Consider the following 27745-nt stretch of genomic DNA (forward strand, 5'->3'; position numbering starts at 1 on the left):
AGCTGGTCTGTCAGAAGCAGATGTGAAAAATTAGACTTGAGATTGGCATCTGAAGTGAGGTGGTCTTGTGGGACTCCTCCCCTCACCTGTGGGATTGACTCTATCTTCAAGTAGATAGTGGTCAGAATTGAGTTAAATTATAGGACCTCTAGCTGGTGTTCATGGAGAATTGGAGCATTTCTTGATGTGTGGGAAACCCCATGCATCTGGTGTCAGTGAAGTTTTGGACTAGAGGAGACACATAGGAGACTGTTTTGCTTTGCTTTCTTTCAGGCCTCAAAAGACTATAAATGTCTCAGAGATAGAGGCCCAAAGGAGTAACTTGGTGGTAGTGGTATAAATATTTATATACCATCACCTGGCACTACAGCAAGTATATCCTCAAATGGAATAAATGGGAGTGACTCAGTCAGTTAAGCATTTACCTTGGGCCCGGGTCTTGGTTTTGAGCCCCATGTTAGGCTCCCTGCTCAGTGGGGAGCCTGCTTCTCCCTCTCCCTCTGCCAGCTGCTCCCCCTATTTGTGCTCTCTCTGTCAAATAAATAAGTAACATCTTAAAAAAGCTTTAAAATGGAACAAACATGTAATTTTCATTTATTTGCCTTAAATCTTCTAAATTATGATTGTCAATTGCTTTCAATCTTCCTTGAATTATAATTTTATTACTGACATTTTCCCTATTATTAGATTGTGATCATTTTGAGTGTAGTGTCTATGGCTTTAGACAGCTTATGCCCCCCATATTATCTTGCTTGATACTTACTATGGAATTGATGTTTTACTAATGTTTCCTGAATGAATGATAGCCATGCCCGAAGAAAATCCATTTGTTCTCTGCTGAAAAAACATAAACAGTGTAAACTTATCAATGTAAAGAAGGTTTATGGGAAGTCACTCTTTCGACAGAATCTTGTGTAAATGAAAAATATGGAAGAGACACATTTCTGATTGACTCCTAAACTCTGTAAATGTGTTTATGCAAATAAAAAGGTAGAAAACCCTGGCCACTTGCACAATATATTTGATTGTTCTTTTTATTGAACTGATGTTCGAAAAAAATTCAAAGTATGATGGCATGGGAAGGTAACATAGAGAAGATTTTGAAAAAAGCAAGAAAAATAGTTGGAGTCTGAAAAATTGTAATTTAAATGCAAAATATTAGAACTCATAGTTTAAATATTTACTGGATATACCCACTGCAGTGGGTACCATATAGTGTTTCATTCTTCTAATTTATGTGCATTTTCACCTTTGAAAGGACCCGTAGAAATTTTGGCCTAGTTTAAAACCAGACTCGCTTTCAAAAAAAGGAAGTATAGTAGCTTTGTTCAAATTGTTTATAGTAGAAAATATAAAACACTGCCATTGGTAAGAAAATTTAGTTGTATTTTACCACACAGAGAATGTGATTGTTTCCAAAGTACATTTTTCTTGAATTTTTTAAATCCCCCCCCTTGTTTTTTTTTTTTTTTTTTTTTTTTTTTTTGCAGGCATTTCCTGGAAACATCAACTCTGACAGTGTGGTTCGGCATGATTTACAGCATCCGGTTATTGCCCGCTACGTGCGCATAGTACCTCTGGACTGGAATGGAGAAGGCCGCATTGGGCTCAGAATTGAAGTCTATGGCTGTTCTTATTGTGAGTATCTGTTGAAATTTGTGGGGGATTTTGTCATCTTCATTTAGTCAGTAACTTGTTTAATTGTGATTATTTAACATTACTTGCTTTCTCTGACAGTAAACTACCTTGTTGTTATATATAGATAATATGTAAGTTTATTTGTATGTTATAAATAAATTTTTACATCTTTACACAAACACACATATACAAATACCTTAAGCGAAGGATTTGGAAAGTGATTTTTGGTCAGTAGACTAAAATGACAAAGCTTATTAATTAGGTTGCCCAAAGTCTTATGCAATATTTAAAAAGCAGAAACTTACAGTATTATCCATCATTTTGACTCTTTGTGATAGATTTTGAATGCATTCTTGAGACCTGCCTTCCAATTCTCATCAGTTTCATATTTTACTGTTTTAAAGCTAACCACTAAGTTTTAATGTCAGTGATATTTTATGTCTGTGAGTTTTATTTGCTCCTTTTAATAATTGACTTGGTCACCTAAGACAATTCTTTTCTTTTAATCATGTTTTAAACTCTTTTTTTTTGTATTTCTCAAATGCACTATATATATATATATATATATATATATATATATATATATATATATAATGTCTAATGACTCTAATATATGGATTTTTGGAGATCTTAGCTCTGCTGTCTTGCTTCTACAAATTTTTACCAGTAGTGTTCCCCTCCTCTTCTGTCTTTCTCTCTTCTTTACAGCCCTCTTATATGCCTATCCTTTTCTTCTCCATCTTCTTGACTTTGACCTTAGTTTCTTCAAACTTCATCTGCAGAATATCTTTCAGGCCAAAATTGATGATGGATTCATCTACCAAAGATTTATCCTTGCTTATTTGCTTCTGTGATGGCAGTGCCAACACAGAATTAGATTGTTTGAGCTATTTTGAGGCCCTGATTAGTACAGATTCAATCAGCAAATACACGATTTGCAAATACTGGTTTTAGAACATGAATTCTTTGGTAAAATATTTCCCTCCTCCTAGGAGTCTGCTATTAGTCTATCCCCTACCCTTCCTATAGACCCGTAAAAATAATAGCTCACTATAACCAGAAGATGGCAGATGACGTACTGGCAAGCTTTTTAAAATTAACCAAACATTTGGTAGTTTATAATAAAAATATATCTAAAGCTGTCATCTCTGTACAAATTAGTTAGAGAGATTAGTGAAAATAGTAGCTGTCACGATAACCAAATCATATTTATTTATTCATGGGCAACAGTACAGACCGAATTGGTTACTTACTACAAAGAAGCCATGGGGATCATTTAAAAATTCTAGAGTTGTTTATTTTATTTGGTTATCAGTTTATTATAGCAAAGACAATGAATAGAGAGGCATAGAGATTTGGTTCTTCGGGACAATGTAGATCTTCAGGAGGAAGATTTAACCTGTTAGGAGAAGCCTAAGATGAGCCTTGACATAAATTTGGATTCTCGCCATGTGGTCTGAGCATTATGGATAGAGAACTCTGTATTCACACATATTCTAACTGTCAGCACATTGGGAAGACCAAGACAAAATGTGGTATTTTTTCTCTGCATGATGGATTTTCTAAGGAGCATGTTCAGCTTTCAGTAAATGAAAAAATATGTAATACTCTTCATGGAAGCCATGATGTGTGTAATTTATTTTATTAATAATTACTTACTGAGAACTTTTTATGTGTCATGAAATATGCTGAATGTTAGTAATACCACAGTGAATAAGGAAAAGATGCTAATGGGAGACAAGGTGGGACAATTAATATAGCAATATTTATTAGGATAAAAATAGTGAAAGTTAAAAATTCACCCAGAGACACATCACCTGAGTGATAGAACCAAAAACAAAAACCAGTGAGTCTGGTACAAAGCCAGAGCTCACAACCATTGTTCTACTTTCCTACTCCTTAATTCCAACAAAATGAAAAACGATGTGAGCATCACTTAAGTCAATAAAAGAATCACCTTAGATTCTTGACACCTTAGAAGCACCCATCAGGACCCCCCTCCCCCCAGTTACTACTGCTTTTTTTAAAGGTAAAATAAACCTGATTTTTATCCTCATAGATTAGTTTTACATTTTTTTTTTGTTTTGTAAAAATGGAATCCTAAAATATATATTTTTTCCCATCTGACCTCTTCTCTTCAAACTAATAATTGTAAGGCTTATTCACACTGTTATTGAAGGTACTTGATTATTTTCATTGACACTCTTATTCTACTGTATGAATAGTCTAAAATTATTCATTTTATATTAATGAACATTTGAATTGTTCAGTTTTTGGTTATTTTAATAGAAGTGCTATAAACATTCCTTGGGGGTGTTGGCTTAGAGTAGGGTAATACTAAGTTAGGTTAGGATATATGTATATTTAACTTTTGTCAATGATGATAAAATTTTTTCCAAAGTGGTTGTATCAACTTAGACTTCCACAGCTGGAATTCCTGCTTCTTCACAAATTCAGGCACTTAATATTGATTTGAAGGTTTTAGCCATTCTGGTAGGTGTTCATTATCTCATTTTAATTTTAGTGAACGATTTCCTGATTTTTACAGAGGTTATTCTTGTTCGTTTGCATGCCCTCTTTTTTTGAAGTGTTTGTTGAAGACCCTTGCCTATTTTTTTTTTTAATTGGGTTGTCTTTTATTTATCTATTTCCTAATTGTTTTTGAGTAGTTTTTATAGACAATTCTCTCTCTTTTATTTTATTCTTGTTACAATATCCAGACATGTTGTCTTATTTTTGAGATGGCTTTCTTTAAAAATAATAATTTTAAAGCCAACGCTACCAATGGAGTTATTTTTTTTAAGATTTTATTTATTTATGCATGAGAGACATAGAGAGAAAGAGGCAGAGACACAGGCAAAGGGAGAAGCAGGCTCCATGCAGGGAGCCCGACGTGGGACTCGATCCCAGCTCTCCAGGGTCAGGCCCTGGGCTGAAGGCGGCGCTAAACCACTGAGCCACCTGGGCTGCCCCAATGGAGTTACTTTAGAACTCAACATAAGGGCAGATGCAGTTTGCCCAAAGGCCAATTGTGTGGGGTGAGTCAGGCATGGGTTAACACAGGACAGCACAGTCAATAGTCATTGCCAGTGGATTTGTTACATTGTGAGCTAGTGCTATTGTGGCCTTCTCCGTCTAGCCTGTGCTTTGGCAATCACAAGATGGAATGGAAAAAATATATATATATATGAATATATATATGAATATGAATATATATATATATGAAGCTAAATAGGAAGCTAGGCTTTTCTAGTGTAGAAGCCTCTCTGGGTGGTGGTGGGAGGGAATCTTACACTTTAAGAAAAGGTTATTAACATTATACCAGTAGGTGCCAATGGAGTAAATGATGAGTTGGTAATATAAAATAAAATGGAAAAAAAAAAAAATAAATAAAATAAAATGGAGTACAATGGAAGTTGAAAAATACCACTGTGGTTGGTTGTAGTAAGTTGGATAATGGCCCCTGGAACTGTATCTGTTACTTAATTAGGCAGATTATTTGCAGATAGGATTAAGTTAATGATCGTGACCTTGAGAGATGATCCCAAATTTTCCAAGGGCGTTCTAAGTACAGTGGGTTCTATTTCTCTGAGAGGTGGGCACAGAGAGACTTCACAGGCAGGAAAATGCAAGCTCTGTGACTGTGGAACAGAAATAGTGATATGTTTATAAGTCAAGGAATGTCAACAGCCACCAAAAGCTGGAAGAGGAGAAGGGCAGATTCTCCCTGGAGCCTCCAGAGGAACTGAGGTCCTGCTGACACATTGATTTGAACACAGTGAAAGTAATTTGGGACTTCTGGCCTCCAAAACTATGAGAGAACAGAGCTGTTGTTTTAAGCCACCAAGTTTGGGGCAATTTGTATAGCAGGGACAGGAAACTATGCAAGTATCAATATCATTTTAGGGGGGGAAAGATACAAAAATAGCTCTAGAGCAGTGCTCTTCAGTTGAATTTTAACCAATGATGTAAATGCCCTTGCCCTGCTGTAGTCAACTAGTCACGTTTGGCTGTTGAGCACTTGAAATGTAGCTGAGACAACTGAGGAACCAAATTTTAAATTGTGTTTAATTTTAATTCACTTGAATTTGTACTTAAATAGTATGGCTTAAAAAAATAAATAAAATAAAAATAAAATAAAAAATCAAAAATATAAATATAAATATAAATAAATAAATAAATAAATAAATAAATAAATAAATAAATAGTATGGCAGCTGGGCTACCGTGTTGGTTGGCGCTTCTTATTTTTCTTCCATGTTCTTTTATAGTTTAAAGAACCTACAGCATTTATTTTTTTATTTTTATTTTTTTATTTTATTTTATTTTTTTTTATTTATGATAGGCACACAGTGAGAGAGAGAGAGGCAGAGACACAGGCAGAGGGAGAAGCAGGCTCCATGCACCGGGAGCCTGACGTGGGATTCGATCCCGGGTCTCCAGGATCGCGCCCTGGGCCAAAGGCAGGCGCCAAACCGCTGCGCCACCCAGGGATCCCCGCATTTATTTTTTTAAACGGCATTCTCAGATTTTTTTCCCCCTTCATTTGGAGAATGATGATTTAATCATCCTGCACACAATCTTTATTGTCAAAAAGAGTTGATAACTAGTCATTTCTTTAAGCAGATGCCTAACTGGCCCATTTTCTTAACTAATGTCCAGTTTAGATTATTTTTATTTATCTGTTTTTGAAGAATGCCAATTGTGTTTATATATTTTCCAAGAAAAATACACATTTATAAATAAAAAAATATATACATTAAACATATTTGTGACAGACAACTTTCCTAAAGATACTGTGGTTTAAATTTACCTGTACTGGAATTCAGACTAGAGTGCACCCTTAGAAGATGGCCACCTGTTTGTTTGTTTGTTTGTTTGTTTTCCTTTTACCTTCGTGAACTACTGTGTCAAGAACTTTGATTTTTCAATAAGAAAGAGAACTGTGTATATTTGAGGTTGAAAAGTCAGAAACACCCTTCCATTTTATCCTCTAAAGAGTTAGCACTGTGTACGCTAGGGTCCCAGCAAGGAGAAACTAGGCTTCAATCACTCCTGTGAGAGAGAGAAATGAACTCTCATCTTTCTTGAAACCCCTTAGAGGATTTATCTGAGGTCTGTCTTGAAGTTCCAGGTTCGGGAATGGGGCTGAACTTCTTTTACTTCAAATTTTGCTGGAAGAACTTAGGGAGACATCTCAGCATGAGCACTGCTTTTGTTGGAATGTGTGGCTCCTGTAATTCCCCTTGTGTTTCTCATCTTTCCTCTGTGCAGTTCTTCTGTGATCCCTTTGTCACCTGAGGAATTTGGTACTTCTCAAGATTGCAAATAAAAAGTTCACTTTATTCCAGGTGGAGAAGGTTAGTTCCAGGCCACTAGTTTGAAGCCTTTAGGGCTTCTACTGCTTGTTTCCTGACTTGTCTTGATAGTATGAGTTCCCATTTCAATGAATCTAAACTCATTTTAAATTATTCTGCTCCCTCTACATTTGGTTTTCCCTCAAGTTTAGTTGAATCAAGTGCACGCTGTTATTTTTAAAACTTAGAGATATTCCCCACGTCTTCTGACTCGGTAAACCTTCTCCCAAAACACCAATGCTAATCTTCTTACTCCATATCAGAGGGACTACATGAAGCCGAAGGGAGAAGCCTCAGTCTAATAATTTCTTAAAATCATTTATGGCTGCAGTACTCAAACATTCATTTTACAGAAGCCCTGCACAGTGTACTGGTGGAAACAGTAGCATTGTTGACGACAAATACTATATTAGCTTTTAATCAGTCTTCATAAGCGTAAGGACAGTGCTTTGGGAAAAACCAAGGTACATACAACTAAACTAATTTTTGTATATGCCTTCAGTTTGGATGGATAATCAATAAGGCCTAGATATATCACCCAGTGCAAATCATGGTGGAAAGTAAACACCAGACTAGGGCAGGAAAAAGTGTCAAGAGAAGCCAAGGACAAATAGGAGGACAGAGTTTTGTCCTTTCCATGCTGTGCAGGTGAGATTATCCTCTAACAGGGACCACAGAATGCCGTGCGCTGTTCCCATGCTGCCTGGGCCAGAGGTCGTGACCTGTATATATGTATTGGTTTCTTAGGGTGTCTTAGCAAAGCACCGCAGACTGTGTGGTGTCAGACAACAGGATTTGTTCAGCTACAGTTCTGGAGGTCAGGAGTCTGAAATCAAGGTGTTAGGAGAATTGGTTCCTTCTGCAAGTCCAGAGGGAGAAATTGTTTCATTTGTCTCCCTGAGTTCTGGCGGTTGCTGGCAACCGTGCTCGGTGACATGTTTGTGCATCTTTCTGGTGTTTGTCTTCACTTTTACATGGCCTTTTTCCCCTCTGTGTGTCAGGGTCTGTGTCTTCATGTGGCCTTCTTTTCTCTGTTTTTTAGAGTCTGTATCTTCACATGGCCCTCTTATAAGGATACCACTCATTGGATTTAATATCCACCCTAATCCATTATGACCTAATTTTTTTTTCTTTCAAGATTTTATTTAAATTGTAGTTAGTTAAAAATAAATAAATAATAAATAAATAAATAAATAAATAAATAAATAAATAAAATAAAATAAAATAAAATAAAATAAAATAAAATAAAAATTAATTGTAGTTAGTTAACACATAGCGTAGTATTAGTTCCAGGGGTAGAATTATTGTGAGTCATCAGTTGCATATCACATCCAGTGCTCTTAACATCAACTGCCTTCCTTAATGCCCGTCATCCATTTACTCCATCCTCCCACCCACCTCCCTTCCAACAACCCTCAGTTTGTTCTCTATTGTTAAGAGTGTCTTATGCTTTTCCTCCCTCTCTGGTTTTATCTTGCTTTATTTTTTCTTTCCTTTCCCCTGTGTTCAACTGTTTTGTTTCTTAAATTCCACATACAAGGGGAATCCCTGGGTGGCTCAATGGCTTCCCGTCTGCTTTCGGCCCAGGGCGTGATCCTGGAGTCCCGGGATCGAGTTCCACATCAGGCTCCCTGCATGGAGCCTGCTTTTCCCTCTGCCTATGTCTCTGTCTCTCTCCCTGTGTCTTTCATGAATAAATAAATAAAATATTTAAAAGATTCCGTATATAAGTAAGATCATATGGTATTTGTCTTTCTCTGACTTGTCACTTAACATAATACCCTCAAGTTCTATTCATGTGGTTGCAAATAGTAAGATTTCTTTTCGATGATTGAATAGCATCCCATTGTATATATATCCCACATCTTTATCCATTCATCAGTCCATGGACATTTGGGCTCTTTCCATATTTTGCCTATTTTGGATAGTGCTGCTATAAACATTGGGTGCATGTGCCCTTTCAAGTCACTGTTTTTGTATCCTTCAGATAAATATCTAGTAGGGAGATAGAGCAAAAAGTCCCACTTTTTGAGGAAACTCCAGACTGTTTTCCAAAGTGGCTGTACCAGTTTGCCTTCCCACCAACAGTGTACAAGAATTCCCCTTTCTCCACATCCTTACCACCATCTGCTGTTCCCTGAGTTGTTAATTTTAGCCATTCTGACCATTATGAGATAGTATCTCATTGTGGTTTTGATTTGTATTTTCCCTGTTGCTGAATGATACTGAACATTTTTTCATGTGTCTTTGTTAGCCATTTGTATGTTTTCTTTGGAGAAATATCTATTCATTTCTTCTGCACATTTCTTAACTGGATTTTTTATTTTTTGAGTGTTGAGTTTGATAAGTTCTTTATAGATTTTGGACACTAGCCCTTTATCTGATATATCATTTGCAGATATATTATTTCATTCTGTCAGTTGCCTTTTAGTTTTGTTGATTGTTTCCTTTGCTGTGCAGAAGCTTTTTATCTTGATGAAATCCCAGTAGTTCATTTTTGCTTTTGTTTCCCTTGCCTCTGGAGATGTGTCTAGTAAGAAGTTGCTGTGGTCAAGATCAAAGAGGTTGTTGCCTGTGTTCTCCTCTAGGATTTTGATGGATTCCTGTCTCACATTTAAGTCTTTCATCTATTTTGAGTTTGTTTTTGTGTACGGTGTAAAACAGTGGTCTAGTTTTATTCTTCTACATGTGGCTGTCCAGTTTTTCCAACACCGTTTGTTGAAGAGACTGTTTTTTTTCCACTGGATATTCGTTCCTGCTTTGTTGAAGATTAGTTGACCATAGAGTTGAGGGTCCATTTCTGGATTCTCTATTCTGTTCCATTGATCTTTGTGTCTGTTTTCGTGCCAGTACCACCCTGTCTTGATGACCACAGCTTTGTATTAGAACTTGAAGTCCAGAATTCTGATGCCTCTAGCTTTGGTTGACCTAATCTTAAAGTAACTAATTATATCTGAAAAGATATAATAAATATCCAAATAAGGTCATGTTTAGAGTTTCTGGGTGGATATTAATTTTGGAAAACACCTGAAGTCACTAAAATTACTAAGAATTTCTGTTTAGATAAATTTAGCTGGGCAGAGAAATAGGTGGTTTTGGAAGTCTACTCAAGTTTTCTTATTTAAATTACATATTTAACTTTGTGTAATATAAAAGAGTCCCAGTTACTTGTATTTTGTGTTCACACATGCATGCGTGCACACACACACACGAAGTAAAAGATTTATTGTTTGGCTTGGGGATCAATATATTGTGACACTGACTCACCAATACCATTAGCATTTATTGAATTCTATTTGTGAAGAAGCATTTTGCTAATTTTAAATCTAAAGTGCAAATCTGACCATATCATACCTGTGGCTAAGACATTTTAATGGTGCTACATTGCCTAAAGTCCAAGGTGTTAGCTTGAAATATAGTGCCCTTCTTGTTACCTCTGCAGTCTTACATCCTCTCATTTCCATGTTGCACTCCGTGCTCCAATAATACAAATTATTCCTATTTCCCAGGACATGCTCTGCGTATTTGACATGCTTTTGTCCAGGATATTCTCTCCAACCACAATATCCTCTCTACTCTTCACCTCCTTAGTCTCTTATCTCTAGGATTCAGTTAAGATGCAACTTTCAACAAGAAGACTTCTCTGAATTTCCAGAATGAACCACATTTTTTAACACCCGTTACACTGTGTGAATATTTCCAATGAAGTCTTTATCATAGTATTCCAAAATATAGCAGAGTGTGAGATGCTGGGGGAGAGGGCAGACACAGTTACCGTATTTGTTCTTGACATCCTGTCAATGATCAGATTGTACGCAAGTAATATTTGCTGAACTGAGCTAATATCAGATGTAAACGATGCAGGCCTAATTTACTCCTCCCATGAAAATTGATTACTCTTTGATGCTAGATAGATTCTTTTCTTACTTGAACAGGGTATGATTCTGTTCCATCATATTGAATGGTGCTATAGATGCACTGTGTACAGTGTTGAAAGACTTGCTGAACTGACTGTATTCATAGATGTTCCAAAAGAGTCCTATAAAGCAAAGAATTTAGTATTTGTTTTTGATTTCAGTGTTTCAAGACCTCGTGCTATTTCTATTTAAGATTATTTTCAATCACAATTTCATGAGGCTTCTTCCTGAATTATAAATATGTAAATTGCTTATCATCAGAGCAAAAATATCACTTTTATTAGTTAATTTGAACTTTATACCTAGATTAATGTGAAAATAAAAGCAAATCAATATAAAAATAGATTTAATAGCTATCAAAGCCAAGTTTACATGGTAAAGAGATAATTAACATTGTCATGTAGTAAGTTATATATGAAGGACATGCTCTATTCTTATATGCAAGTAGATAAAAAGTAAATTTGATATGTTATAACTAGAACTTCTCTTGTCATTAAGAGAAATGGAACTTCAATTGAAGCAGATATATTCTTCACATATACTTCTTTGAAAAGTAGTTTGTATTTCAAACTGGAATTGGAATACTTTGTAATAGAAAGATTATCTCTATATCTAATTGTGGCTCACCTTGATGGTAATAATGCAGCAACTGAAGATTATTGTAGCAGGTCAAAAATATTTTTGAGATGGTGAAAAATAAACTGAATCATTTGTGTTACGCTTTTGACTTACTTGGCAATGTAAATTTAAAGGTATAAGTATTATAAGATAATACCTTATTGTCATTTTATACAATAAAAAGTCAGATAGATACTTGGTGAGTCTCATTCCGGGATTGACATTTGAGGGTGACATTTGCATTGAAAGGAAATTTACGATACAAAAAACAAAGAATTACATTCTCATTTTTCATGTCTGTGAGATGCATGCTACCAGCATTAAATTATTTTTTTCCAGTGTAATTTATTTTACTTGGAAAGTAGTTACTATTGAGTCTATTCAATGAGAAAACATGGTAAGCATAAGTAAGTTTCTACTTAGATACAAGACAGTCACAAATGACAGCTAGTTCATATTTTGGAGAAATAGTTATTCAGACATTGATTTAGAGTTAGATTTACATTGTATTGCTTACTACAAAAATCTAATTTCAATGATTACCCTCAAGAATTTTCTAAGTTAACATATAAAATCAACAGTGATGACTTAAAGTAAACCAAAATTATTGATACAGAATAACACGTAATCATACCCGTGTGCAGTTCTGAATTAGGAGGAGCAGTATACTCTGCTGTGGAATGAGAGATGATATATTTTTTATGGTAAATATTAGTTCAGAATTCTTTTCATAAAATAATTTTCCAAGAAAAACATACATTTTAAAGTAAGGCATACACATGTTCTGATAACTGGTTGAAGATTAGAATAAAATAATGAAAAATAACCATGCTTCAGCGTGGTTTACAAATAAGGCATTTTGATTAACACAAAGAGTTGTATGCATACTCTAAAAGAACTTTAAAAAGTTCCCAGGAGGCCTACCAGCACAATCACTTTTACTAATGAGGAAACCAAGATCCACGGGGTTATGTGACTTGCATAAGTGAGTTAACTACAGACCTAGAAATCCTTCATCACAATTGGAACCATTGCTCCTTCTCTGTCATTTGATACCTCTCTCCTCTGGCTAATTCTTCTTTTCTTCTCCACCCACAGGGACTTTTTATAATCATAGTGATGGCCTACAGAAAATATTATTTTGTAGATTCTAATGACTATAAAAATTGGCCCACGGTTCTCACTATGAGAACATATAGAAGGGGATATTCAGCAAGAAAAATATATCAACCGTATTGTACATCCCACGTGTCCAACAGGAAAATTTAAAGAACTGGTGGTCATAATACACTCATTTAAGGACAGCTTGTAAATGACATAACTCAAGCTTTCTTGCATTTTGGTATAGAGAGTTTATCAACCTCAGTCAGAGCATTCCCTCTGGGAACCCCAGCTCCTGAGATGTTTTCACTACCTTTTACATATAGGTGAAACCTTATACATGTTAGTTGATTGCAAAGAGTGTGAAAATCAAAATTACAGTTATGGAGTCCATCAACATTTCACTTAAAATCCCTGATTAACGTGAGGAAAGAAGTAAAACTTAAAACACTGCAAATATATACTAAGAGATTCTTTTAATACCTTTTATTCTTGAGTTGTTAGTCTTAATTATCACCTATTTAAATTAGCTTAGCTAGGGAGAAAAGAGCAAATATTTAAGATGGCACTTACCGTCCTCATCAATTAAAAGTAACCATATAATAAAATAATAATTTAGTATGCTCACTTCAACCTTCCAGCAATGCAGATTATTTGGATATATCCCATAAAGAGTAAAAATCACTCATTTAAAAACATTTAATAACTTTATTCCTATTAGACTAGTATCAGATTTTTATACCTAGAATTGAAAAAATTATCATTTTTTTAAACTTCTATTGTCATTGGAATATATATGAACATTTTCTTATGCTCCAGAGTATTATATTAGTCTTTTCAGACTTCATGCTTGTTTTGGTGGACGGGAAGAGTTGAAGAACCTGCTGTCTGTTCCATTTCACTTCTAGTTAATGGGAGAATGATCCTAGGGAAGGGGGCAGGTAACTTAGACCTATCTCTTTGTAATAAACATTCTGATACTGATAACTGCACCCCCTCCACTCCCAAATAATTAACTTTTCTAGGAAGAAAGTCCTATGGAATATTTTGGGCATTCCTGTTATGAATCTATTTTATGTTGCTTATGGTAAACATATTTAGCTTCTTTGGATTTATGAACATGACTCCCTGGAGAATAACTCCTAAGCTGGGTGATCATTGAAGTGTTAAATGGAGATTTTTTTCATGACCTGAATGCTCAGGAATAAGTAGAACTATGCCTGATCCTTGAAATAAGGGAAGATTTTTAGCTAGGGGAACTCAACCCTGGGAAAAGAGCTGTAGGGGGAACTTCTAGTTAGGCCACTTGAGACCTGTACTTTTCTCAGATGCCCAGGGTACCCATAATACTGGACCTTAATTTTAGGCCCCATACTACAGCCTTGTGATTGCTTTTTTCTTGAAATGATTGACAATATTGGTCTCTGGCTAGGACTGTTATTTGTATAAATCTGATTTACCCATCTGATTGTAATATCACTACATGGCTTGTATTAATTACTAGCCTTAGTGAAATCAACAGCATTGTAAAGCCTCATGCAACATTTTTTTTTTCTATCCTGCTATCAACCTACTGTTTATTAGCTATTTATTGGTCTGTACTATTTTGAACCTGCTGTGTCAGCCATATTTGTGCATCATGCAAAATGAATTTAGAGAATGGGCAAGATGGGCCAGTGACTTCTTACACTTAATTTAAAATGTAAATGTTATAGTTGGGGGTGGGGAGAATTTTATTTCCTATGACATTGTGCTTATATAGAAAAGATAATTCCATTTCTTGAATCATTTTAGAAGGTTTTTCCACGTTGTAAAGGACAAGATGAGAATCTGACTGAGATCACTCACCGTAAGTGTTTGAGCACAATTGATTTAACAGCCACTCTGTTAAACTCTACTCCAAATTTAGATAAGTTGTGTCCATCTGTTATAGGAATGCTTTTTTGGTGACCAGAAATAAATTGTATTTACCAGTTCTAAAGTCAACAATCAAAAAGCAAGTTCAGTAATGGTACAGAAAACCCCAGTGAGAAGCGAGAAGCATATCTGAGGGGTAGGATAGAATAGGGGGTTTCAATTCATTTTTCAGATGAGCTTTTTTCAACAGTTTCAGGTAAAACACCACACACATTCATTTAGAACTGTTCTATAAAGCATTTCTCTGAATTCAAGATCATAGAATGGCTGGAAAATGCATTATGTTTTTTTTTTTTTTTCCTCTGTCAACCAACAATGTAGACTCATTCTGGACTGTCCAACAGCCAGTTAGCATGGCAACAGAATCTCTCACATCTCGCCCATGACCTTCCATAATCACCCGAAATCCCCTCACCTCTTGTTTTTATGATTTGTGCCACTCATTATCCTTTTATTCTCTATTCTTGCTCTTGTTCTTTCCAAAATAAAAGAATTTTTAAAACAAATCATATTTTAGACTTTCACAAGGTCTCTCATCCATGACATGTGATGTTTTTGGCCAGATAGATAATTCATTGCTGAGCACGGGGGCAAGACGACATTCAGTGTAGAATCTTCAGCAGCATCACTGGCCTCTACCCATTAGATGCTAGTCATACATCACTCCTTGTCCAGTTGTGACTACCAAAATAGACACCAGACATTAAGAAATGTCTCCTGTGGGGGGCAACATTGCCCCTTAGTGGGAACTGCTTGTATGGATCATACTTGTCATTTGGTCATTGGACTGTTATATTGCTGGGCACTATAAAATAAAGAAAATAGACACATCGTAAGAATTAATGTTTAGTTTTCATTTAATCTATATTTTAGTGCCTGCTATGTGCATGTGGAGATTTCCTAAGACTTCGTATTGATAAGGGTGATAATCATGATACTATAGTATGCTCATAGTTCTAGATCTCTGTGTATATACTGGAAGTAGAAACTCCTGTATCATCTTATTAGCATAAATATTGCGAGAAAAATGACCCCCTGGATTCTTGTATCTTTTATCTTTGCTATTTGTGGAGAATCGTGCAAAAGTTTTTACACATTTTAAAAATATAAGCTGTTTTAAGTTGCCAATTCATTGACACTCTGCCATATTTTATATCGTCTTTTCAATTAGGATCAGCTTGGCTCTGTATTCTTCTTTAGTTAATTTTGCATTTTCTTTAATGTGAATTCATATTTGGGATCAAGATCAGATTGACTAGATCTTCCACACAGTTTAGGCTGAATATTATTTATACAGTTGTTCCTTTGCCTTTTGCATTTGCCAATAGTTAAAAAAAGAGATGTTATAGAATGTGCTTTGCTAATAGAATGCAAATTCATATTGTTTAGCACATTCCATTTAGATTTGAGAAACATTGACCTTTAAGGTATAATGTGAAGGCTGATTTTCTCTAAAAGAGAGGAGATAAATATGTAAAATAAGCTTTGCTACACTTCTCAGCTTCTTTTTCAAAGAACTCTATGCCTACTATCAAGGAGAGAAGGAAGGCCTGGTTTTGCATTTTTCATAACACTTCTTTTGGCAATGTAACACCACATGACACCACATGACCCAGTGAATGTGTTCAGTAATCCTCTAGGGTCTTTCTAATCCATATGAAATGCTGTGCATTTTCCCCCTCCCTACCTCATAGGGCTATGGTAGGAAATGGAATGAAAGGATACAAATGAATGAATGCTTTTTGGATTTTGTGGATAAAATCATTGTATCATCTTGGTCATGTTTATTCAGATATATATAAAGTAGAGTATAACTTTTAGACAGTATAAAACTATGCTCTACATAGAAGTTCAAACAATTTCTCTAGTGGGTGCTGTCATTAAATTGGTTTGACTGATTTTTTTATTGCTTTTAATTGAATTGACCAAGTCAGAGCTGTTTGGATTATCTTGAGGCAGTTTCCTTCTGGTTCAGATGACTCACTTACTTTGTAGTAATCCTGACCTCAAAATTGATTTGTGTGTGTGTGTTTGTGTGTAGGCTATTTGATCCCTTTTTCGAGGGTAAAGGAAAGAATGGGAATGTCTTTTTTTTAATCAAGGACTTTTTTTTTCCTTAGACCGATTTATTTATTAATAGATTTTATTTATTTGTTTGACACAGAGAAAGAGAGAGAACGAGCACAAGCAGGGGTAGCAACGTTTTAGGGTCTTTGTCAGTGTCATCAAATGTGTCCACATGTATTTGTCCCTGAGATTTACTGTCCGCCATCCACGCGCCCTCCCTTCCCAAGCTCAGTGTAGTTCTCTACTGCTTTTCAGGTACTCCTGGTCATTTGAATCAATTGGGAACCTGTTGGATGGTCAACCAATAAGTCATTACCTCAAAAGAGAAAACAGTGATTGTATTGGAAAAATATATGAGGCTAGATAGTTAATTTACTTAGTGTTCAAATTTCTTTTTTCTTTTTTTAAAGATTTATTTATTTATTTATGAGAGACACAGATAGAGAGGGAGAGGCAGAGACATAGGCAGAGGGAGAAGCAGGCTCCATGCAGGAAGCCTGATGTGGGACTTGATCCCAGGACTCCAGGATCATACCCTGGGCTGAAGGCAGGCACTGAACTGCTGAGCCACCCAGGGATTCCCAGTGTGCAAATTTCTAGTAGTAAAGCTGTGCATTGTGGTATGTATAGAATTAATAATATCGTATTAGATACCCCTAAAAACTATATTGTAAATGATTTATGAAAAGAAACAGTATATTTCTGTATTATTGTGATTTATATTTTAAAATTTATCTCTCTTTGAATATTATATAGAATGTACATGTCAGTAATAATATGAAGAATAAATATACTATTTATAAGAAAAACAGAGAAGGCACAGTCTTTAGATCTGAAAGGGTAAAAAGTATATCTTAGGCACGATACCTTTTTTCTACTTTAAATGATAAGCCATTAATTTTCACATAAAATGATTTGTTTTCTTTAGTCTCTAATATTGCATAGAGGCATGGGTGATTTTGTGTCTTTGACATATTTAGCATTTATTTGCAAAAATTTGATTCACAATGTCACTTTTGAGCTTTGAACACAATATGCATATGCAGGGATTATTTGTGTTAACTGTATTTTCAAGGACATTCTCCTTTATGGTAAACAGTATGATATAATGAAAGGAGATGGCTCTTTCAGTGAAATCTAAAGTAAATGCCAAGTTTATTTAATGGGTGATTTGAGGTGGTTGCTTAAGTTTTCCAAATCCCCATTTCTGCCCCCTCAAAATGAGAGTAATAATGCCCACTCCATAGATTTGTCATGGAGATTCAATGAAATAATAAATCTAAAGTGCTTAACACAATGGCTGGTTTAAGGTAAGCAGTCATAAATATATTAGCCATTATTATTATTGTTACTGTTGTTCACACATCCTAGTACTCGATAGCACATAGGATTATTTAGTAACTATTCATTTATTTCTTAGGTTCTTAGCTCTGAGATGAATTTTATTATCCAACATCTGTTCTTTACTTCATAAGGAAACATGCCTTAAACATTAATTAAGCATCAAAAATGAGTCTTAATGTTCATACAGAACATACAGAGTAATAATCATTTTCTAGAAGGACTGGCCTTCATGTCAAAATGTAATTTCCAGGACTCAGACAAGAGATTCTCTGAAATGATTGACATTGAAGAAGAGCAGAAAACAAGAGTCATGCAGCCTGCAAATGTTTAGTCAGCAGACCTCTTGGGTATGACCGAGACCAGATCTTAATTTTACAGTTAAGGAAGTTAGAGCTCTCTGAGAAAGAGAAATGTCTTTTTTGAGACCGCCCCCCCCATAAGGAACAAGTAGCAGAACCCTGCTGTATCTTTAGCATTGAGTTCTGTCCTTTTCTCATCTAATACATCAAAGTTAACATGTATGTATTCATTTCTATTAGAATTCAGTCAATAGGTAGGTGTTGGGCTGAACATTCTGCTTTGCGTATAATAGAGACTTTTGAAAGGATGAGTCCCTATTTTATTCAAGAAATATGTAGGAAGTTTGGAAGAAATAACTAATTGCTCAGCAGTTTACACTAGAAGATAATTATGCAACCACAGGTATGGGACATACTAGGACTCCTTTACTCCCATGGGAATTTTATTGATACTTAATAAAGGGTGAGGAGTCGATGACATGCTCAATTTTCCTGGAATATGAAAAGGAAACTCAGTGGACCTATGAAGAAGTATATTGAGTCCAGTGAGGTCCAGAATATTCATTCTTTTTTTTTTTTAATTAATTAATTTCAGAGAGAGAGCATGGGGAATGGACAGGAAGGCACAGAGGGAGAGAAAGGGTGGAAGCAGACTGCAGATCCTCCAACGCAGGGCTTGATCTCAGGACCTTGAGATCATGACCTGAACTGAAACCCGGAGTCTGATGTTCAACTGGCTGAGCCATCCAGGTGCCCCGAGAATATTCCTTTTTAAGCTACCTTTAAGTAGTGAATTAAATCATATGGAAAACAGTAATGGAACGCAAAATATCTGACAATTATGATTCAGTTGGCCATAAATAATTAAAAACTGACATATTTGTAAAGAATACCATAAATTTAGTAGATCATTGCCATCAAAATCATGAAAAATAGTCTTATATCACAATTCTGACTCCTCAGAATATCTGCATGATTATTTTAACTTCATAGGAGAGGAAGGGGGTGTGTAAGTTGAAAATTATAGCAACTGTTGATGGAGAAAGATATGAAGAGTGAAGTGAGAGATGGAAAAAAAATAGAGGAAGGGGGTGTGTAAGTTGAAAATTATAGCAACTGTTGATGGAGAAAGATATGAAGAGTGAAGTGAGAGATGGAAAGAAAAAGAGAAGGGGACATTAAAATTAATACAAAACCTGTTGTATTTGTCTGTTAATATGTCTGTTAATAACACTGTTCTCAATCTTCAACAGATGTCCTTCAGTGGTTTTAAATATAGCACTTGTGCCTTTTGAACATGGACATGTTAAAGTAGCAGTACAGTAGTCCCCCCTTTATCCTCAGAGTCAGATACCTGAGGTCAGCCACCCTCAGAAGCAGATGGCTCCCCAGATATATCCTCAGGTCAGTAGTGGCCTAACACTGTGTCGCCGTGCTATGTCATTCACCACCCTTCACCTTATCACAAAGGCATCTTATCATCTCATATCATCACCAGATTAAGGATATGAGTTCAGTACAATAAAATATTTTGACAGAGACAGTCACAGAGAGGTCATATTCATATAACTTTTATTGCAGTTTATAACAATGTATTGTTCTGATTGTCCTATTTTATTATTAATTATTGTTAATCTGTTATTGTGCCTAATCTATACATTAAACTTTATCACGGGTGTGTATATAGAGGAAAAAAAAAGAGTTCATATATAGAGTTCAGCACTATTCGCTATGTCAAGCATCCATCAGGGATATTGAAATGTATCCTCCATGGATAAGGGAGGGGGGCTGCTGAACCAATATTCTCTGTATTAAAATGCTGACTTAACTATCCCATGCCATTTAATATGTCACTTTAATTTTTAATTTTGGAGGATTGTAGTAATGTTGTTGAGTGAGCATTACACGAGGATTATTAAAATTCAAATGCCATCCAAATTGATATATCAGAATTCTCATGACAAATTGTTCATAAAATTATTCTACCCCTTATGAAAAAGAGAAAAAATACATATATGGACACACACACAGGCACAGTACCCTACTATACGGTATGTACTCTGCCATAGAAACCTCTCCACCTTATAACAAGAGGCTGTTTGTTGTTAAAAGGGTATCAACTGAAGTGCTAAATGATGTGCAAGGATCCTCTGACTGACCTCACTGCTCCGTACGGATTTGACATTTTCCTTGTGCTTTGCGTGGCATTCTTTACAGAAGGTGAATGCTGCTTGGATTCTCTTGGATGCTCACCTGCCACTTTCCTCTCCTCCCCACCCTCTTCCCCATCTGCAGCCAACAGTACTTCTAGTATATTTTTCCATAAATAGTTGCAAAATCTTCTGTAAATCCGAGAAGAAAGAACCTACTAAATGGCAAAATATCAGGGCACCTGCGTGGCTCAGAGGTTGGGCATCTGCCTTTGGCTCAGGTCGTGATCCTGGGGTCCTAGAATCGAGTCCCGCATCAGGCTTCCTGCACGGGGCCTGCTTCTCCCTCTGCCTGTGTCTCTCCCTCTCTCTCTCTTTCTGTGTCTCTCATGAATAAATAAATAAAATCTTTTAAAAAATGGCAAAATATCTCCACATAGAGAAAAAATGAAGAAAGGACTGTAGGGAATGGAAAAACATTCTCCCCGTCTTCAACATATCTTTATATAACAAATCCTTTCTTAGATATCACTAAAATCTTCACATTTGACTGACTTATCTTAATCTAGAAAAAAAAATTGTAAGTACAACCCTTTAAATCCCATATCAATTTTGTAAAAATTCCAGAACTCAAATTGCTTATAAAGGAAGCCTGTGAGGGTGTTAATTTGCCCAAATGAAAAATAAGATACTGGACCCTTAAGTGTCTCAGTAATTAAGTAAATCTGTCCTGTATAAAATTTTCTTCTGATTTCTCCTTCCTATGGAAAAACTTGTAGATGAGATGGGATTCAAAGGTACAAAAGGAGAGGAAACCTGCTCTTTCAGAGTCTTGTCCAAATCCAGCTGTTGTCTTACTTGCCCTGAAACCTTATTCAAGTCCTTTGTAAAATCACCTTCCTATTGGTAAAGTGACTATGAGAATATCTATTCTTTAATATCATATTCACTGAACAGTTTAATAAAAAATGCCTTGCACATGGTAATTCTTAAATAAATGACAGCCATTGGAGAACTTCACTTAGAGAATTTTGCGTTCCAAGTCAGGAAATAGATTGGATAAGGATATGATCAAATTGACCAAAGACAAATGAGATCTCGATGTGAGCCGGTTAGCTCCAACTATTAAAAGAAATTGAGGAAGTGCAAGTCTTATATACAATTTAAGATGATCTTAAACAACTCTTACATAAATACCTGTTAAGTGAAATCTAGAGTGGCCATAATTTATTCTTTGCAAACTAGCTAGTTAGTGGCAGATACTGAATTGAACCCATTAGTCTGTCATGTGGGGTACATCACTTTTATGTTTATTTTGTCCCTTATCATCTACTATCGTGAGAAGTTAATTATACCTTATTAGTATATTACCCCAAGTATGTTATAAATTTCTTGAAGACATGAACTTGTTTGTTATAGTCACTCATTTTTAAGTTGATTTTTTTTAAAGGTGAAAATGATTACAATTCACTTAGGTTTTAGTAGATATTAAAGTCGAGAGTCTTCAAGAAAATGGAGAAAGAGATCGTAGTGCTGACTCTGATTTTTTATATCTACTCTCCAAACTCTAAAGCAAAATTAAGGTGGGAAAGGTAGTTTTGTAGGGGAGTACATTACAAGTTAATTCAAGCGGTCTAAGAGCAAAAATCTGACATCTGCAGCTGGAGCTTGATGTACAAATACTCCAACGCAACAAAGGTCACATTGACCTATTATTTGAGTAGAGGAGAGGAAAAAAAAATCTCAATGATCCGTGACAATTCTTTAAATGGAACTGAAGATGCCTGTAGATTGTTAACTTTTAGCAAATCATTGTCAGGTCTGATACACTCATTCAGTACTGTTACCAGGACAGCTGAGGAGTTAGAGGCTTTAAAATCCCACCCCTGGTTGCTAAAACTGGGTAGAAGACTCCAAGTAAGAGCAGAATGCTGCATCTCTAAGCTCCTGGTTAGCAGAAGTCACCTAATAGATGGGTTTCTCTTATTTTAGAACTGAACATCATATGATGTTGAAATTGTTTTTGCCTTGTAGATGTGTCTGGTAAACAATTTCTGAGCTGTTGGATTTATATTCATTTTATGTAATCGTTATGGGAGATTCTGGGTTTCCTACAATTTTTGCTGGGGCCAGTCCCAATTAAAGACTAGTAAGTGCATGTGTTCTCATAGACTCTAACTAGTTTTTCTTAGAAACTGAATTTGAGCAGAGTACGTAACCTCATAATAGTGAGAGAATAACCAGGAAGAAAAATATTGGCAAGTAGGTCAATCAGAGAAAGACAAACATTATATGTTCTCATTCATTTGGGGAATATAAATAATAGTGAAAGGGAATATAAGGGAAGGGAGAAGAAATGTGTGGGAAATATCAGAAAGGGAGACAGAACATGAAGACTCCTAACTCTGGGAAAAGAACTAGGGGTGGTGGAAGGGGAGGAGGGCGGGGGGTGGGAGTGAATGGGTGGCGGGCACTGAGGGGGCACTTGACGGGATGAGCACTGGGTGTTATTCTGTATGTTGGCAAACTGAACACCAATAAAAAATAAATTAAAAAAATTAGGCATAGATAATTAAATAGGTTCACTATCTCTAACAGCAAGCATGATGAGTACTTATTTCCTTTTATATTTGGAAGTTTGCATGTTAGACCAGGTCTGCTACAGGCCAAGAACTACATATTACTATAAAGAATAGTATTTTATCATAGTTTTTTCATGACTTTGCTACAATATTTATAATGCAACAGTGGCAATCAAAACACCAGTCCATCCTACATAATTCATGTGTAAAAGAGATAATTTAAATTCTCTTTAGAATACAAGTCTTGGATCCAGAACTTGGGGGAAATTACCTTAAACTTTAGCTTCCTCATGATTAAAGATGACAAAAAAAATTCTTCACTGGTTAAAAGAGAATAATTGAAATGAGCATTATTTTATTTTATTATCTTTAACTTAACAGCACAAAGTAACATTTATTTTCTCAGTTTTATTGAGGTATAATTGATAAGAAATTGCATATATTCAAGGTATACAATGATTTGATATAGGTATATATGGCAAAATGACCACCACAAGCAAACTAATTAACAAAGAATTCAGATAAGTTATGAAATCTGCTCTGCTAGGTGCCAAGCTCATCCAGTGCCCTTGGGATACTTTAGGCTCTTTTCCCTTTCAGTTTTTAGTATTCCATGCTGTAAAACAAATGACCACGAGCTTAATGGCTTAAAGAGAGATACGTTTATTATTTCACCGTTTCCAGAGATCAGGTGTCTGGGAATGGCTTAACTGAGTCCTCTCCTTGTGCTCCCACAACACTGCAATCAAAGTGTTAGCTTGGACTGTGGTCTCATGTGAGACTGGTGGGTTGTCTTCCAAGCTCAAGTGATGCTGGCAGAAATCATTTCACTGTAGCTGTAGAACTCTTGGTGGCTTGCTGCTTAAGGAACAACAGCAAAGAGAGAGTCGCTATTGCCTTAACTCTCTAAGCTATAGACCCTTTTTTTTAATTAAAAACATTTTAATTGAAGTGTAGTTGACACACTAGTTTCAGGTGTACACTGTAGCGATTCGACAATTATATGTGATGGAATTCTTATCACAAGTATAGTTACCATCTGCCATCCTACGAAGTTATTACAATATTATTGACTATATTCCCTGTGCTGTACTTTTTATCTCTGTGGTTATTTACTTTATAGCTGCAAGTTCATACCTCTTAATCTCCTTTTCTAGATCCTCTTTTAAAGATCTCACCTGCTCAGATCAGGCCCAGTCAGAATGGTCACCTTTTGGGTAACAGAAAATCAACGGATTTAGGGACCCGTGATGATCAGGTTTGGTGTCTGCTTGACTGGGATTTAATCCTCAGTTGTTCAATCAAACAGTTATCTAGATATTGCTGTGAGCACTTTTATAGACATGATTAATCTCCATGATAAACTGACTTTAAGAAGATTATCTGCAATAATCTGGATGATCCTGATCTAATCAGTTGGGAGTGTCTTAGACTAGAACTAGAGATTTCCTTGAGAAAGAAGAAATCCTGCCTGTGGACAGGCCTTCAGGATTTTTGCCCCAGAGTTTTCAGCATGCTGCCCTTTCTGATGCTCTGTATATGGATGTCATGCTTGCCTAGCCAGACCCCATACCCATAAGACAGTTCCTCAAAATAAATCTCTTAATATGTATATATCTTCCCGGCTCCGTTTCTCTCATGGGTCCTTGACTGATACAGGACCTTCCCTGCATATGCAGAATCCTCTTACTCTGCCATATAGCATGGCCTAACCAGAAGAAAGAACCTATCACCATCACAGACCCTTCACACACTCAAACAATGATATGCATCAGATACAAAGAATCTTGGGGCTTCTCAGAATTCTGATGTCCACAGCTATTTAGTTCATTCTCCAAGTATTTAGTTTTTCTTCTTTTCCAATGAATTCATTCAATGGGGAACAAACAGTGGAGCCTCCTGGAGAGTAAAAAAAAAGAAAGCAGTCTTAGGGAAGGAAGAGATGACAAAAATAATGGAATTAAAATCTGATGCAGCATAGGAGTTAATCAAAAGATATAAAAATTGCCTCCATACTGATAATCATAGATCCAGTCCTCCAAAGCTCTTTATTTGAAAATATAAAAACCGTTTGCTTCCTCTTATTCTCTGTTCTTTATAGCATACAGTGCAAGGTTATCCAATAGAACTTTCTGTGATAGAGGAAACATTCTATATCTGCATTGTCCCAATACAGGAATCGCTAGCTGTGAGTAGCTATTGAACAATTAAAATGTAGCTAGTGTGACTGAGAAACTTATTTTTAAATTTAATTCTAACTAATTTAAATTTAAGTTTAGCTGCATATCGGTACGATACAGTTTTAGAAGCACTCTAAAGGAATAATTTGCTGTCACATTTGGACTTCTGTAGAAACCTACATAGCTTTGGCTTAAATAAGAGCTGTGCTAGGACTACCATTTTCAGCATTTATTTTATTAATGTGAACTCAACAAATTACCTGAAAATCTCTTTTTAACCTGAAACAAAATAGACTAGTTCAGTACTATTCTCTTCTAATATTGCGATTATGTGTACTTTGTTTTAGCTCTAAAGAAAAATGTTGCACCCAGCTGTAGCCAGAGACAGAAATGAAGTATATAGCATAGTCTCTTTTCACATGGAAATTACAGGTTTGTGAGGAGGACTAGATTTACCTATATCAAATAAAAATGTAAGCAGACATAAATGCAGAAGCAGAAAAAGCACATTGTTGTTGGGGATATGGACATCTCCAATATCAGGTGATTCAGCCTGCCACTTCTTTTGTATCCTAAAATATGCATGGAGAGCCCATCTCAAGGTTAAGATGCTCTGAGATATGTCACCATATTAACCACATCTATCAAGGGGGCACTATTTGGGGAATTCTGAGATTCTCCATCAAGAGTCTAGTCAGATGTTGGGCCCTGTGAGCCCAGAGAGGCTACTGGAACAGTTGAGCTGATATGGAGATCACCCAATGCTCTAGGACTTTTAGCTTTTGATTTCTACATAGCTTATCCGAGGGTCTACCATAAGACGGAGCTCTAGAAAGTTTAAAGGACTTTGCATTTGTCATTAAAATGGAAGTCAAGTAGTCTTGCCTGGGAGTGTAGAATGCAAGGACTCAAGAATGAGAAGGATGATGAGGGATCCCTGCTTTCATTCTCTTCTTAGAGCCAGGATTACAGGTCAGATGACCTTAACCATCCTGTAACCAGTTCCTCTTGATTGCTTAGTGCTGAAGAGCATGAGGAACGAAGAGAATAATTCTCATTTAGGAAGGATTTATATCAAGCACAACAATTGAAAACTAATAGATACCACTGTTTTCAAAAGAAACTCAACCAAAGGAAATGTATCCCATGGGTGTGCTCCCATGTGCATGTATTTGTGTATTTGTTTATTTTATTTTATTTTATTTATTTTATTTTTTTTCGTGCTCAGGCCCTGGGTGTATGGTGTAGCCTCTCCTTTCTCCCAGAGCCTCATTAGATCTCCCTGCATGTCTCCTTCTCTCTGGAACTCTTACTCTGCTTCCTTTAGCCCTTCCACCGAAGCCACATTTCTTTCATTTTTCTGTGTAAGGTAGTTCAATCCAGCCTTCCCACGTATGCTCTGGGGCCTATCATTTCATCTGCAAATGACCCATTAAAATATTCAGTTAAATTTTTTCTGTAAGAGAGAATTTCCCATGGTGTTTAAAATAGTAGATTTTTCTTCTGACAAGTAATTAGGTGATATGGGCAAAATTATGCAACTACTAGGTAGAAAGCAGATTATCCTGAATAAAGGAGGTATAGATTTCATACGAACAACAGCAGGACTCCCCTGTGCATCATTCAACGAACAGGAGGTGCTTCCCTCGATTGTACCATTTATATCATGCTTTAATTATCCCTCTATATGATTATAATCCCCAAATATATAATGAGTTCCTGATGGCAGAATACATTTCATATCAATTTTTGTAACCCCAGGGTCTAGTATGCTGCCTGGCACCTAATTACAGCAATCAATAAATGCTTAATAGGGTCATCATTCATTTAACAAATATTTGCTAGCCATATAGGAGAAAGTAACACCTAAGCTGAGATTTGACAAATGAGTATGACTGGGATGTGTGAAAAAAAGAGGGCAGAGGTAGTTAGGGGTAAGGGAACCAACATGAAAGGAATGAAGTAGTAAGTTAATGAGTGTATTTGCATTAGAGGACTGACAATACTTTGTTTCAGGTCATTCTTAGAGTTCTGGCCATTTGTGTCAATAACTTTTATTTGATCATAATAATATGCGTGTATTCAATAAAAATCACCAGAACCAATCATGTGGTAGGGGCTGAGAATATGCCCAGGGTAGGAGGAAAACCATTCCCAGTTTTATGGGGAACACTGGCATTGAAGAACAATGCCATGGAGCACGGTTACAGCAGTGCTCATCATGGAGGGTGGTGGTGCTGTGAGGCTCATAGATGCCAATGGAGTTTCAACTTCATTAGGAAGCTAAGGGAAAACTCTCTTGAGAAATGATGGCTGGGCTGAGCTTTGGAGGCAGCTGTGGGTAGGAAAAGGATGATGTTCCAGGTAGACGAAAGAACATACACAGTATTGGGGGGCAGAAAGGGAAGGCTGGTGTGGCTGTAGCACAAAAAGTGAAAGGTTGTTGGGTTTGAAATGAGGCTGGAGGAGGGATCCTGACACATGACTTTATGGGTTGTGTTTCTGGGGGAGGGAGAGGGGCAGAGGAAGAGGGAGAAGGAGAGAAGCAGACTCCCTGCTGAGGGAAGAGTCCATCC

At 36.1% G+C, this 27745-nt stretch overlaps 1 protein-coding gene across 3 annotated transcripts in view; it reads left to right on the top strand.

Annotated features, from left to right (window-relative positions):
• Positions 1-27745, top strand: part of CNTNAP2 (contactin associated protein 2) — a 1978697-nt gene that overhangs the window by 826185 nt on the left and 1124767 nt on the right. For all 3 annotated transcript variants that reach the window (XM_077850275.1, XM_077850276.1, XM_077850277.1), the window contains one exon: positions 1491-1638. In XM_077850275.1, coding sequence (XP_077706401.1) covers positions 1491-1638 — 148 coding nt within the window. The remainder of the gene's footprint in view (positions 1-1490; positions 1639-27745) is intronic.

This window comes from Canis aureus, chromosome 15 (genome assembly GCF_053574225.1).
Source record: "Canis aureus isolate CA01 chromosome 15, VMU_Caureus_v.1.0, whole genome shotgun sequence".
Classification (NCBI taxonomy): Eukaryota; Metazoa; Chordata; class Mammalia; order Carnivora; family Canidae; genus Canis; species Canis aureus.